Source organism: Oryzias latipes, chromosome 16 (genome assembly GCF_002234675.1).
Source record: "Oryzias latipes chromosome 16, ASM223467v1".
NCBI lineage: Eukaryota > Metazoa > Chordata > Actinopteri > Beloniformes > Adrianichthyidae > Oryzias > Oryzias latipes.
Window position 1 is genome coordinate 796,956 of NC_019874.2, and position 13,264 is coordinate 810,219.

The window sequence follows — 13,264 nt, forward strand, 5'->3', positions numbered from 1 at the left end:
TGGGAAACTACAGCAGAGATTATCAGGGAAACAGGTAGGAAGGTGCTAGGTGTGTCATCTGGAAAGAGGAAAGACGGTAAAGACACTTGGTGGTGGAATGAGGAAATACAGGAATGCGTCCAGAGGAAGAGGTTGGCTAAAAAGAAGTGGGATGTAGAAAGGACTGAGGAAGGTAGACAGGAGTACAAGGAAGCGCAGCGTAGAGTGAAGAGAGAGGTGGCAAAGGCCAAACAGAAAGCTTACGATGAGCTTTATGACAGGTTAGACACAAAGGAAGGAGAGGAGGACTTGTACAGGCTAGCCAGACAGAGAGACAGAGATGGGAAGGACGTGCAACAGATAAGGGTGATTAAGGACAGAGATGGAAAGGTGCTAACAACCCAGGAGAGTGTACAGAAAAGATGGAAGGAGTATTTTGAGGAGCTGATGAACGAGGAAAATGACAGGGAAAGAAGGGAGGAAGATGTGGTTGTTGTGGAGCAGGAAGTAGCAGAGATTGGAAAGGATGAGGTTAGGAAGGCTCTGAAAAGGATGAAGAGCGGAAAGGCCATTGGTCCTGATGACGTACCTGTGGAGGTATGGAAGTGCTTAGGAGAGACAGCAGTGGGATTTCTAACGAGGTTGTTCAATAGGATTCTAGAGAGTGAGAAGATGCCTGAGGAATGGAGGAGAAGCGTTCTGGTCCCGATCTTTAAGAACAAGGGTGACACGCAGAACTGCAGCAACTATAGAGGAATAAAGTTGATGAGCCACACAATGAAGCTGTGGGAAAGAGTAGTGGAAGCCAGGCTTAGGAAGAAGGTGGAGATTTGTGAGCAGCAGTATGGTTTCATGCCCCGTAAGAGCACCACTGATGCCATTTTTGCTTTGAGAATGTTGATGGAAAAGTACAGAGAAGGTCAGAAGGAGCTGCATTGTGTGTTCGTAGATTTAGAGAAGGCGTATGACAGGGTCCAGAGGGAGGAGCTGTGGTACTGTATGAGGTCGTCTGGAGTGGCAGAGAAGTATGTCAGAGTAGTTCAGGACATGTATGAGAGAAGTATGACGGTGGTGAGATGTGCTGTAGGTCAGACAGAGGAGTTCAAGGTGGAGGTGGGACTACACCAAGGATCAGCTTTGAGTCCTTTTTTGTTTGCTATGCTGATGGACAGGCTGACAGACGAGGTAAGACAGGAATCTCCCTGGACAATGATGTTTGCGGATGACATTGTAATTTGCAGTGAGAGTAGAGAGCAGGTGGAGGAACAGCTAGAGAGGTGGAGGTTTGCTCTGGAAAGAAGAGGCATGAAGGTCAGTCGTAGTAAGACAGAATACATGTGTCTGAACGAGAGGGATCAAGGTAGAAGCGTTAGGTTACAGGGGGCTGAGGTGAAGAAGGTGCAGGAGTTTAAGTACTTGGGGTCAACAGTTCAGTGTGATGGGGAGTGTGGAGAAGAGGTGAAGAGGCGAGTGCAGGCAGGTTGGAGCGGGTGGAGGAAAGTTTCAGGAGTGTTGTGTGACAGAAGAGCGTCAGCAAGACTCAAAGGAAAGGTGTACAAGACAGTGGTGAGACCAGCTCTGCTCTATGGGTTAGAGACGGTAGCAGTGAGACAGAGACAAGAGGCTGAGATGGAGGCAGCGGAGATGAAGATGTTGAGGTTCTCCTTGGGAGTGACCAGGTTAGACAGGATAAGGAACGAGTACATCAGAGGGACGGCTCATGTTGCCTGTGTTAGCGACAAAGTCAGAGAAGCAAGACTGAGATGGTTTGGACATGTTCAGAGGAGGGATAGTGGATATATTGGTAGAAGGATGTTGGAGATGGAGCTGCCTGGCAGGAAGGCAAGAGGACGGCCAAAGAGGAGATATATGGATGTCTTAACAGAGGACATGAAGTTGGCTAATGTTAGGGTAGAAGATGTCCATGATAGAGTGAGGTGGAAAACGATGATTCGCTGTGGCGACCCCTGATGGGAAAAGCCGAAAGAGAAAGAATTAAGTGTGAAACTAAATGTTAGCCCCAAACTAAATATTTTGCTAATATGCAAATTAACTTGCCCATAAGCAGAATTGGACTACCAAAATAAAAGCTGGACTTTGCACTATCTGAACTGCTCTCGCCAGAGTTGTTACCCATTGTTCTATACTAATTCAAGGAGCGGTGGGCCGTCAGGGCCTTCAAAGTCTTCTCTGAAGGTTTCAAAAAATATCTGTAGCATGTGTTAATTATATTTTGTCCATGCGTACTCATTAAATCACTCCAAATGTTCTGTCCATTCCCTCATTTAGCGTTTATGGTCATGATGCTTCCAGACAGACGTATTTTCACATTGGAGCATTTAACCAATCACATTTCAGCTGTCCTTTGTTGCCAGGCAAGATAAGAGCCTTTTCCAAGAGTTCTGAAGGTCCTGTGATGCAAAATCAGTGTCTATCATTCATTTCTTTCAACCAATCAGATTGTGAGTTGGTGTCAGCAGGGCCTTCTAGCAGGCTTCGTCAACTTCATGGTATACAGACCTTCTGATTGGACAGAAGTTTCAGGAAGTCACATGCAGCCTTGCCCAGTTTGACACAGAGCCACGGAGCACTTTTTGATCTGTATCAGTTAAAAACAGAGTTGACTGTAACAGACTCCATGGAGGATTTAGCAGGAAAATCTTCCACTGATCTCCATGACTTCCTTCTTCAGAAAACTCTGAGTGAATCCTGAAGCAGCACAATCGATATGTGTGTTTGGCACTGACCATCCCCATGTCCACTGCGTCTGTCCAGTGGACATTTTGGGCTCTAAAGCGGATTCAAACCTACATAGAAACACAACTGGACAGACTCTGCTCTCAGCACTGGCTTTGATGGAGTAGAAAAGGACTTCTGAAGCGCTATAATCTACATAAGTGGTCCCCAACCTTTTTCACGCCACAGACTGGTATGACGTCACACAAACTTTCACGGACCGTTCTTTCAAATATAGGCGGATTATTATTGTAGCAATACTAGGATGAGGGAGGATCAAAGACTTGACAAAACGAACCCTGAGCTTTTATTTTGACAGGCATGACATTGTACATGGCACAGGTGTCATCATCCTCTCCCCTTCCTACACTCACTGTGTTAAAATAATGTACTGTCTATTAAATGTAGCTTTCTTTTTTGGAAGTGGAAGGCTCCTCTTCTGTCTCCTGGCTGGGCCTTTTCCCCTTGGCAAAGAAACTTTTCAAAGACTTTTGGTTTTTATTCATTTTGCTAGCTCCTTGGTTTTATTTTAGCGGTAACCTATCACATGACCGAGAAGAGCCAATTGGCCTGCGTCAAGAGACATAGACGGATGAAACAGAGAATCAGGCAATTTTTCAAAATAAAACATCTTTCAGATTCCGAAATATATAAAACGGAAGTCATGTAAGTTATTTATTCTTTCTGTGTGGCCCGGTACCAAATGACCCGAGGGTTGGGGACTGCTGATCTACATGACAGGGTGATTGAACTGTTTTTGAGGAAAGATAGCAGGCTGGAATTTGTCTTGAAATAATCAGATTTTTTAATGAGTAAAATGATAAATCTCATAATATATAATATTCCAAATTGATGTGGTTGTTTTTAATGTTTTTTGCTGGCTGTAGTTGCATAGCGAGATTCGTTCACTGTTTTGTTTATTCAGTTTATTTAGAGGCATACAAATGCTTAATGAGGGGTTGAGTGATTCAGACGTAGCACTACTGAAGGCCCAGGTGTGTAATTCACGGTCCGCCACTAAATTCAAGGCATGTCCAACATTGGACGAGCCCTTTCAACAGCTTTCTTTTGTGTGAATAGGCTTATTCTCAGGGCATACATTACACTTTTGAGACCTGTCGGTACAGCCACCTTTGCTGGAACACCCCGGCCACCCTCACCTCAAACGGAACTTTAGCTTTTTAAAATGTAATTCTTTGATTGACACTGGAGTTGAACTCCTGGTTTTTGTCTGTTGAATGCAGATTTATTTTATTTTGAAGGCTGTTCTGTTTTCAAACTTTTCAAATGTCTTTGTTTTTTATGAACTTTGCAAGCTTGAGGGTTTCAATTTAGTGGTCAGAGCAGCTGCTTTGAGAAATTAGCGGATGTATTTAGCAACTTGACGTGCATCGAGAATAATTCGGATGTGGTAGAATCCAGTCGTTTTTCAAAATAAATCTTGCTTCAGAATCAGAAAGAGTGTAGGTTGTGTTTTTTTTTTCCTCTGCAGCCCGGTACCAACTGTCCAGTAGATCGGTGCTGGTCCGCAGCCCGGGTGTTGGTACCCACTGCTCTAAAATAAATAATTTGAGACACATTTTCAGAGCAGAGTTCAAATGTATTTGTATTTGAATCTAACTTAAATCTTTTGGCTGTAGTATTTCTAAAGCACTTGATGGCCGCTAAGGCTGATGTCAGCGGTCAGATCTGCTCCACAGCTCCAACAGCTACTCCTTATTTTCTAAAAAAAATCAAATGCATAAAAGCTTAAGGCTTTCTTGTGAAAGATAGTCCTCAGGTACAACTTTCTACAAAACAGTCAAAGCCTGTGCCTGCAGTGATGGCAAAGCTGTTTGTGCATCGATCGTCTGCCACATTGCAGCCGCTGGTTAAGCTGTGAAAGCAAGACGGAAGTCCTCGCACCTGAGATGTTGGTGGTAATTTCCTTCAAAGCTGTCTGTCCGAAGCCCTTGGCTGTGCGTGCGCGCACGGAGATCAGGTACGTGGTTCCCGGGTGAAGGTTGGAGAACATGTGGTAGGTTTCGTTCTTCAGCTTGGACACCGCTCTCCTGGGTCCTGGGACGTTGATGCCCGGGTCAGACGATGCAATACTCTGGTAACTGATCTGTTCATTACAACAGAGAAAGACAAGATGAGTCTTAGTTAATAAGACAAACTCATTAAGTAGACGCATCGAAATCAGTAGAACGTGTTTAATGTAGTTCACAGAAACAAATTAGCCTTTCAAATTGATTTTGTGATTACTCATTCGGGAGTTCTAATTTTACATGAAGGGCACTTCACCAACGCTGTCGCTGTGAAGTCAGACAGGTGAAAACATTAAAAACAATTATCAAAGCCACACTCCATCAGAAAAAACTTTCAATTGTTTGAGTCAGGGTTGACGTGAGTTTGCGGTCGACTAATGTAAAACGCCAAGTGTCCTTGAAAAGTGGAAACTTTTGTAAAGTCTTCTTAAGATGTTTTCGCCTACTTGAGATTTCCACTTCTCCTTTTATAGAGGAGCTAAATGAGCTGACCTCACGGCAAACAGGGCAAGCACATTAGGAAGTGGAGTGAGAGCAGATCCACTTCATTTGAAGGCATAATTACGTGCACTCAACATGTGTATTGTGTGAATGCCTATATTATGAAATGAACGTTCCCATCAGGAAAAACACAAAGACCTGCTGCCAGTCAAAGGAGTTTAATGCCTGCAAATGCCTCACTGAGTTTTTCACTCGGTGCATATACACACACACACACACACACACACACACACACACACACACAGCTCTGCACTTCTACTATAAAGGTGTATGTACTTCAATGACTGTAAAATAATGCACAGAATTCAATTCAATGACTTTATTGTCATTGAACATTATATGGTAAATGGCGTATACTTATATAGCGCTTTCTACCTTCTTTTGAAGGCCCAAAGCGCTTTACAGTCACAGTCCCATTCACCCATGCACACACACATTCACACACTGAACACTGGCGCCAACCTTCCACCAGAGGCAAGGTGGGGTTCAGTGGGGTTATATGCACATTATACATTGAAATGAGTGCAGTGCAGTTCCGGTGCATTTGTAAACAAATACATACATAAAATGAAATAAAACCAAATAGATAAGTCAGACACACATGCATACGTCCAGCCGATTCATGGCTCCTATATTATGCAAACAGGTTTTTAAAAAATTGTATTAAAAAGTCACTCAAATTCTAAAACTAGGATGGCTCTTGGATGTTTTTTAGTCTATTTGTCCTTGATTTAATTGTTCTGTATCTTCTGCCCAAAGGCAGCAGTGTAAACAGAGAATGTCTGGGGTGAGATGAATGGCGTTACATGTTTTCAGAGGCGGCGGAACTGTATAGTTCTTCCAGATATAGGAGAGGTTGACCGATAGTCTTCTGGGCTGTGGAGGTGACCCTCTGGAGCGTTTTCCTGTCTGCCACTGTGCAGCTGGAAAACCAGGCACAAACAAGGTAAGTGAAAATGAAGGAAGAAGGACACCAGACGTTTCCCGCCCAGGTTGTTCTGTATTGTGGGGCTGCTCCGCCCACAACTCAGAGGGGAATTTTTTATGAACTGCTGCTGCTCTGCAGAAACTATTTCCTAGAAAACAGTTTTTTTTTTTTATTTTGGCCAAAAACTAATGAAGAGACCACTGGGAACACTTTTACAATGGATCAACAGATGAACAGGGTGGGAATTTAAAGGAGCTGCCTCATAGAACACCAGGAAGCGTTTTGGTCAACTTTCACTGACCTCATTTGAACTTAATCAACTTTTTTGGGCAAATTTATATACTGCAAACCTTGCTCTGACCAGTCTACTTGTCTGTTTTAGGTCATACGTAATGGAATTTGACAAAAGATTTGATACATTTTCTTTCCCCTCCAATAAATGGGTCTTTTTTCAATCCCCACTTTTTTTCTTCTCAGTGTCGCTGTCAGCAGCAGTCTGGACATCCTTGTTTGGTTTTCTCTTGTCTGTTTCTTACAACTTTTCTTTCTGTCCCCAGGTATGACTGCTAAATTGCAAAGCAGACATATTAAGTACATGCATGTTTGAGCACCAGATGGAAGTTTAGAGTTGAAACACGTTTGCAAAGTGGCTCAGCCATAAACTGTGTACTTACAGCTCCTCAGTGCACTTCAGCTTTATTTATGAAGCACTTTCCCAACACAATCCAAAGTACTTTACCGCACAGAGAGGAAATCAAATCAAAGATTTCAGACAAAGTACAGAGGTGAAGCAGAGATGGAGAGATGATTTTGGCTTGCTCCATGCTTGAAGATCATATCAGAGAGAAAAGGACACAGAATTCTGAATAAGTATGAGCGCCAGTGGGAGAGTTGGAAGCTTTTTCAGGAAAGCATTGATTTGGTCCCATTTTTCAAGACACTAACTGAAGGGAAGCTTGTTCTTTTAACTCTTAAATTACAATCACATGCACAAAAAAAAAAGGGTTGAGATTTTGTCCAAGTCATTTCTGGAAGACCACATGTAATAAAGCAGGGATTTCTTTTCGGTTTACAGGCTGCACGACTTTCAATCATCCTAATTTTCTGATTTCCAGGAGCCTTTGGGAGACTGGAATACATTTTCACAGCAGATATCATCCAAGCGAGAAGAATACATGCCGCTATTTCAATGAAGTCAGTTTTGGTATGTAAACTGAGCTGTTTTAGACTATATTCTATCAAAAAGAGAAAAAAAACAAGATTTCCTATCTTTTGGTTAAATTCTCAGAAATTTGATGGAGCACTATTTCCACTCATCACAGGTGATCAAAGATTTATGCTCTCAAGATGAACCTATAATTTCTATATATAATAGTTTCCCATGGCTTGCAATCTAAACAGACCTAAGCTTTATTTGTTAATGTTCAGTTGTTCCTGCGTGAGCCATAAGCCTGTTTAAAAAAAAATCAAGCCTTTTAATGAAGTCAGAGGTTGCGGTGCCAAGAAATGAATGCTTGTTTCATTCCTGATTATATTTAATTACAAGCAATCTTTGTTGAAGTGGGAACAGCTGTTCCAGTTTAGTAGTTTGAATCCAGGCCCTACAGAACATAAGATTGGTTCGAGACGAGCTCTAAGGACAGTTTCTCTCTTGTTCCTGAGCTGCATTCACAAGACTGTTTCCAAATACCCTGGAACAATTTTGGTGCTTCTCTATCCCTCCCTGGAATTGGCAGACGCTTGCTTTTATGTAGCTTTAACTTTCGACAAACTAAAAATACTGTACCCAACGAACAGTTACAGGAAGGAGTCACAAAGTCATCTGTTTACCTTAAACCTGTCTTCCTCTTTTTTTCCAGTTAGATTCAAAGAACAGAAAATTAAGGTTTGCAACTCTAAACTGATTATTGCAGACAAACATTGATTTATTACACTTTACAAATGTGTGACTGTTGCTTTAAATCATCCTTCAAATCCATATTTTCCCTCAATTTCTATTTATCTGTTCTGATATTGACCTTTTTGACTCCACCACCAACTGTGTGGAGTTTGCATGTTCTCCCCGTGCATGCGTGGGTTTTCTCCGGGGACTCCGGCTTCCTCCCACTGTCCAAAAACATGCTTCATAGGTTCATCAGGCTCTAGGTGTGACTGTAAGTGTGTGTGATTGTGACAGACTGGTGAAGGCAGTGGACCATACCATCACAGAGAGATACCATCGTGATGCCACGCCCCCCGCCACTCTGCGAGTCGACACCATAAGCCACGGTTACATGTCCAAAATATCTTGATCGGATCAATGGTCGGATTAGAATTCAACTGTGCACATGGACCCAGAAGATTTTTCCGATTATAACAAACGTTCACATGGGTCACCCTGTCGGTCGGAATATCATTTAGGCATGTGCAGTCGTGTGTGAAATACTGGAAGAGGAAATGAGTTCCACTGAGAGGCTACATACATATATGTGGCAGCTCGGTAATATAAGAGATGATCTTCTAAACATGCTTTCATTAATGTTACGGTTATTATGAAGCGCCTGTCGCTCATCATTTTAATTTTAATCCGTGTGGTCAGTGCTTTTTCTGTTGAAGAACAGAGCCGGAAGAAGCCAGGACTAGGAGAGGCTAACAAACACATGCTAACAACATTTAGCCTTTGATGGACATAAATCCATGTGGGAAAAACTGCAATCTGCAGCTTGGCTAAACATTAATGTGGGAATAACATCAGCCATCTTTTTGTCGGGACATGACTGGGAACACAAATCCACGTGATTGTTTGAACGGTTTCTAGGGACTGAGCGGCATTCCTGCCTTGAAAAACTCACACACCGCCCCAAAGCCGCTTTAAAAAGTGCAAATTTAGATTTTACTTTATATGTAGACATTAAAACACATCTAAACACTTTTCCCTTGACATAAATCTTATCAAAGTGTCTTGAATTAGAGTCAAATAAACTCGAAGAAAAAAGTTTTTTATGATCTATTATATTTCTCCCAACTAGGTGTAAAACCACCACCTGTTTGGATGAACACCAAGCAGATTTCCAGGCAATGCTGAATGTTTTTTAGACCAATTAGGTAAAAGTGAATAATTTTCCATGGCTCGTGACGATCTCCCATCACACCAGTCAACCACAGCACCCTGCTTAAAAAACAACATGAAAAAACTATCACCGTTTGGACCTTATTAGGGTTCGTACTTCCAGAAGTTGTACATACCTTTCAGTCTAAAGCATGTAGAACTTGTGGATTTGGGTGATTACTGTATTTTTCAGAGTTCAAGTCACATATTTTTGCATAGTTTGGCCAGGGGGGAAACTTATACTCAGGAGTGACTTATATGTGTTTAATAAAAAAATAAGGAATGGCTCGTATTTGTCATTTTCCCACTAACAACAGACTTAAGCTTTATTTGCTAGTCTTTATTTGTCCTTCAGCTATTTCACTTTTAGTCTTTAGTTATTTAGTTTCACACTAACAACCAACTAGAGGGCACTTTAGGTGTATGTGTCACTATTTGCTACTAACAGCAACACAGAAGAAGAAGCGCCATGCAAACATGTAGGAGATGATTGTTCCCCCCTGAACTTTATAAAATATTTTTTATTTTCATTGAGACATTTTTTTTTCTTTTTTTGGCTGATACTTTTTGCACAAATTTTACATGCGACAAACCACAAAAACTGAGGGAAATTGATGTTGGCCACACATAATATGTGTGGCCAAAGTGTACATTGCTGCATTTTCTGCACATCTTTTAAGTGTGTCCAAGGCAATTTTCTCCTGTGTTGGCTGCACATATTTCAAGGGGTATTTGTAAAAACTGGAATGGTTACCAAGTGGCACAGTGAACATTTTAAGTGTGGCTACATTAAAACACATATTTTCAGTTTTTAAAATAGGAGCGGCGAAGAAAAATGTTCAGCAATGGCCACAGGTGTTTTAAGATTATACATGTGAATATCCCCTTACTTTTGTTTTTTTCTTCCTCTGACTAGTGAGAGACAGCAAGTCTCTAAACTGGGTTACAGAGAAACAGAAGCACAGCTATAAACGCTGTCAATCAGATGCAGCTCCTGCAGGTAAACCTCACCAAACAAAGAAAAAGATTAACGATCTGATAAACCCAGACATGGAGATGTGCTTGCCGATGTTTTTGTAGACCTCTTCAAGAATACAAACGCCATCCGAGTCTGCCATGCATCGTAAATGAGAGATACAGTCAGTGCTTCCATGTAGCGGTAGCTTCTCCCAAACACAACTAGAGCATCAAGTTTATTTATAGTTCACTTTTGGACAAGCATTGAGCATCAGATATGTTGGGCGTAGAAAAGGAGCAAGTGTGCGCAGCTTTGGCGAGTGCATCGCGTTTGGTGAGAACGCAGCATTCCGCTGGTAGGTGGATTGGTTCAAACGCGTTGCACTTTTCTCCCAAAGGTTTTTCTTTTTTTTTACTGCTGCAACTTATACTCTTTACTTTACTATCTTTACATATTGTATACTTTTTCTGCTTGTTCCAAGAGATTCCTGGTGTTAATTGACGTAATACGTAATAGTATACATGCTACCCAACACGTTCTCACAGACACAAAGCCTTTAGTCACACCTATCATTGAGAATCCCTTTGGTGTCAAAATATGGATTTTTTTCCTGCATTGTTAAAGTGATTGCTTGGGACTTGAACAGTTGAGGGTCTTTTTTATTTAGAATTCTTTCGGCTTCAGCTCTTAGACAGAAGTAGGGCAGTAAATGAGTTTCATTAAATGCAGATGGAAATGCCGCCTCACCTCGTATTGAGTAATCAGACCGTTGGGCTCCACAGGTTCCTCCCACTTCAGGAAGATCATGTCATCCAGCGGGGTGAAGGTGAGCGACTCTGGTGCTATACCTCCGGGAACTGTGGGAAATTGTCAGAGCAAACATTTGTCAGAGAAATTGAAGTGCTGATCCCACCATGAGCCAGTTCTGTCAATATGACAGGATTTAACGCCACAGTGGCTCAGAACAATACGCCACACGAGACTCTGGCAGCCGCGGCGAGCATGCAGGGAATATCAGATAAAAGAGTCTGTTCATTTATGAGCTGCATAAATTATGTATCTATAACTCACATAAAAAAATATAAATATTACAGTAGTATAAGAAATTCATACCAATAATCTGTCAATATTTTAATATATTAAAGGACAAAATAGCCGCTTTGAGTCAAGTGCTGAGGAATAGGACCACGAACGTCGAAGCATACTGATGTTTTGGGGCCGTACAGTGGCCGTCTGTGTCCCAGCGATCTGAGTGAGCAGCTTACAGAAGCAGACAGCTGTGAGAGATTCTAGCCTGAGGCTACAGCAAGAGCCAAACAGTGAAGCTGACTGTTTAAAACGAGTTCGAGTCTGGAGGACAAAACAGCTTATTAAAACGCTGCAGTCTTTCTCTCTGTACATACAATATGCTCATCGTTATCCAAGCAGTAGAAGATACTTCATCTAGTTTTCTCTTGATCTTGTGCTTCTATCTGGCTGTAATCTACAGACAATTTTTTGGGCTTTGATATTTTTATGGATTTCATTGATTTCTCCCTCAGCCACCAAGCAGACAATTTGCTGCCCAAGGAAAAATAAAACCTAAAGAGTGAGAGGTGCAGAATTTCATCCAGGAATTGCCTAAGCTTTCTCTTTAATACAATTTTCATCAGAAAAGAGGAAAAAAAACCTATGTAATATTAATTCAGCCTAAGATTGGTCAGGTTGCCTGCTTTAATGTGAGCTGTATCTACAAGATCATAGATTTTTTTAAAGCTTTATCAACATCAGAAGATCTATGAGCTATGTGAGCTATGACCAAGACATAACAGATATGTGAGGTTCTGTGTTCATCTTTCCTGGTCCTCAGGTTCCACCCATGTTGATAGGCAGCTAGATTAGTCAGCTTCTATTTTCCTTTACCCTTTCACTTGCACATCTAATTCAAGTTTAAAATCCCTAACTAGTCATCATGTCCTCAGTTTAAATATTCTTTGTGATCTTATTTTTTCTCTGTTAGTTAAAGGTTGATAGAGTCATGTCTTAATTTAGCTTCTTGTTTTTAACACTTTTTCATTCATCCATTCATTCATCTTCTAAGCCCGTTTTGTCCCTTTCGGGGTCTCTCGTGGGTAAAGGCAGAGGACACCCTGGACAGGTCGCCAGTCTGTTGCTGGGCCACAATCACACACCCATACACACTCACATTCACACCAATGGACAATATAGAGTTACCATTTAACCCATGTAGCATGTTTGGGACATTTTTTAAGCTAATTAATTAAATTTTATTATCTTTCAAGATCTTTACATTTGCTAACATCTGGGTTCTCCAAAACGTCTCATAAAGAAGAGCTGAGGTAATTAAAAAAGGTCTGGGGACTTCTGGTTGGTACACCAAAGAGATGGCTGATTAACCAGAGTAACAAGCCATGAATCTCCCTCAAGAGTTAAACAATGCACTGGTTAACGTCTTATTTAGAGGGGAAAAGATAAACATCTAAACCAGAGTCTGTCTTAAGCGAAGTACGATTTTTTACAAGGCCAAAAATATGGCTAACTTGAGCGATGCCAAAAACGCAGGGAAGCGGAGACGAGGCAAAGAAAAGAGATCAGAGTCAACGAGTCATGGCAGAAATGGAGGTCATTTTATAAGACCTAAAAGGTTTTTAAAAAGAAAACAAGGAGCAGCTACAGGCTATCAGACAGGACGTTTCCAAAACAACTTCTAGACTGAAGGAGGCAGAGGGAATCGAGAAAAACTGAGAAGGAATTCATATGAGTGCACTCATAATGTTACAAATAAAGTTTGAGGACAAGTTGTAGGATATAGAAAGCAGATTTACGGGGTTCCAGAGGCAGCAGAATGAGACAAGCCCTCTGTGATCACTTCTGTGGAGAACCTGCTACACGAGAGCATAGAGTAGGTTAGACACAGGACGTCACCTTAAACTGGCCCACCACTCTCTGGGCCCCCGGCCCTTCAAAGACCCCCCCACGCTTAATAGTGGCGTATATCAAGTGTTAAAGCGAAATAAATCATCATTTGAAAGGGATGGCAAAAG

The 13,264-nt window shown here is 41.6% G+C and overlaps 1 protein-coding gene across 4 annotated transcripts in view; it reads right to left on the reverse strand.

Annotated features, from left to right (window-relative positions):
* Positions 1–13,264, reverse strand: part of LOC101164139 (receptor-type tyrosine-protein phosphatase U) — a 286,898-nt gene that overhangs the window by 72,683 nt on the left and 200,951 nt on the right. For all 4 annotated transcript variants that reach the window (XM_023964670.1, XM_023964672.1, XM_023964671.1 and 1 more), the window contains exons 9-10: positions 10,968–11,077; positions 4,621–4,822 (exon numbers count right to left, since the gene is read on the reverse strand). In XM_023964670.1, coding sequence (XP_023820438.1) covers positions 4,621–4,822; positions 10,968–11,077 — 312 coding nt within the window. The remainder of the gene's footprint in view (positions 1–4,620; positions 4,823–10,967; positions 11,078–13,264) is intronic.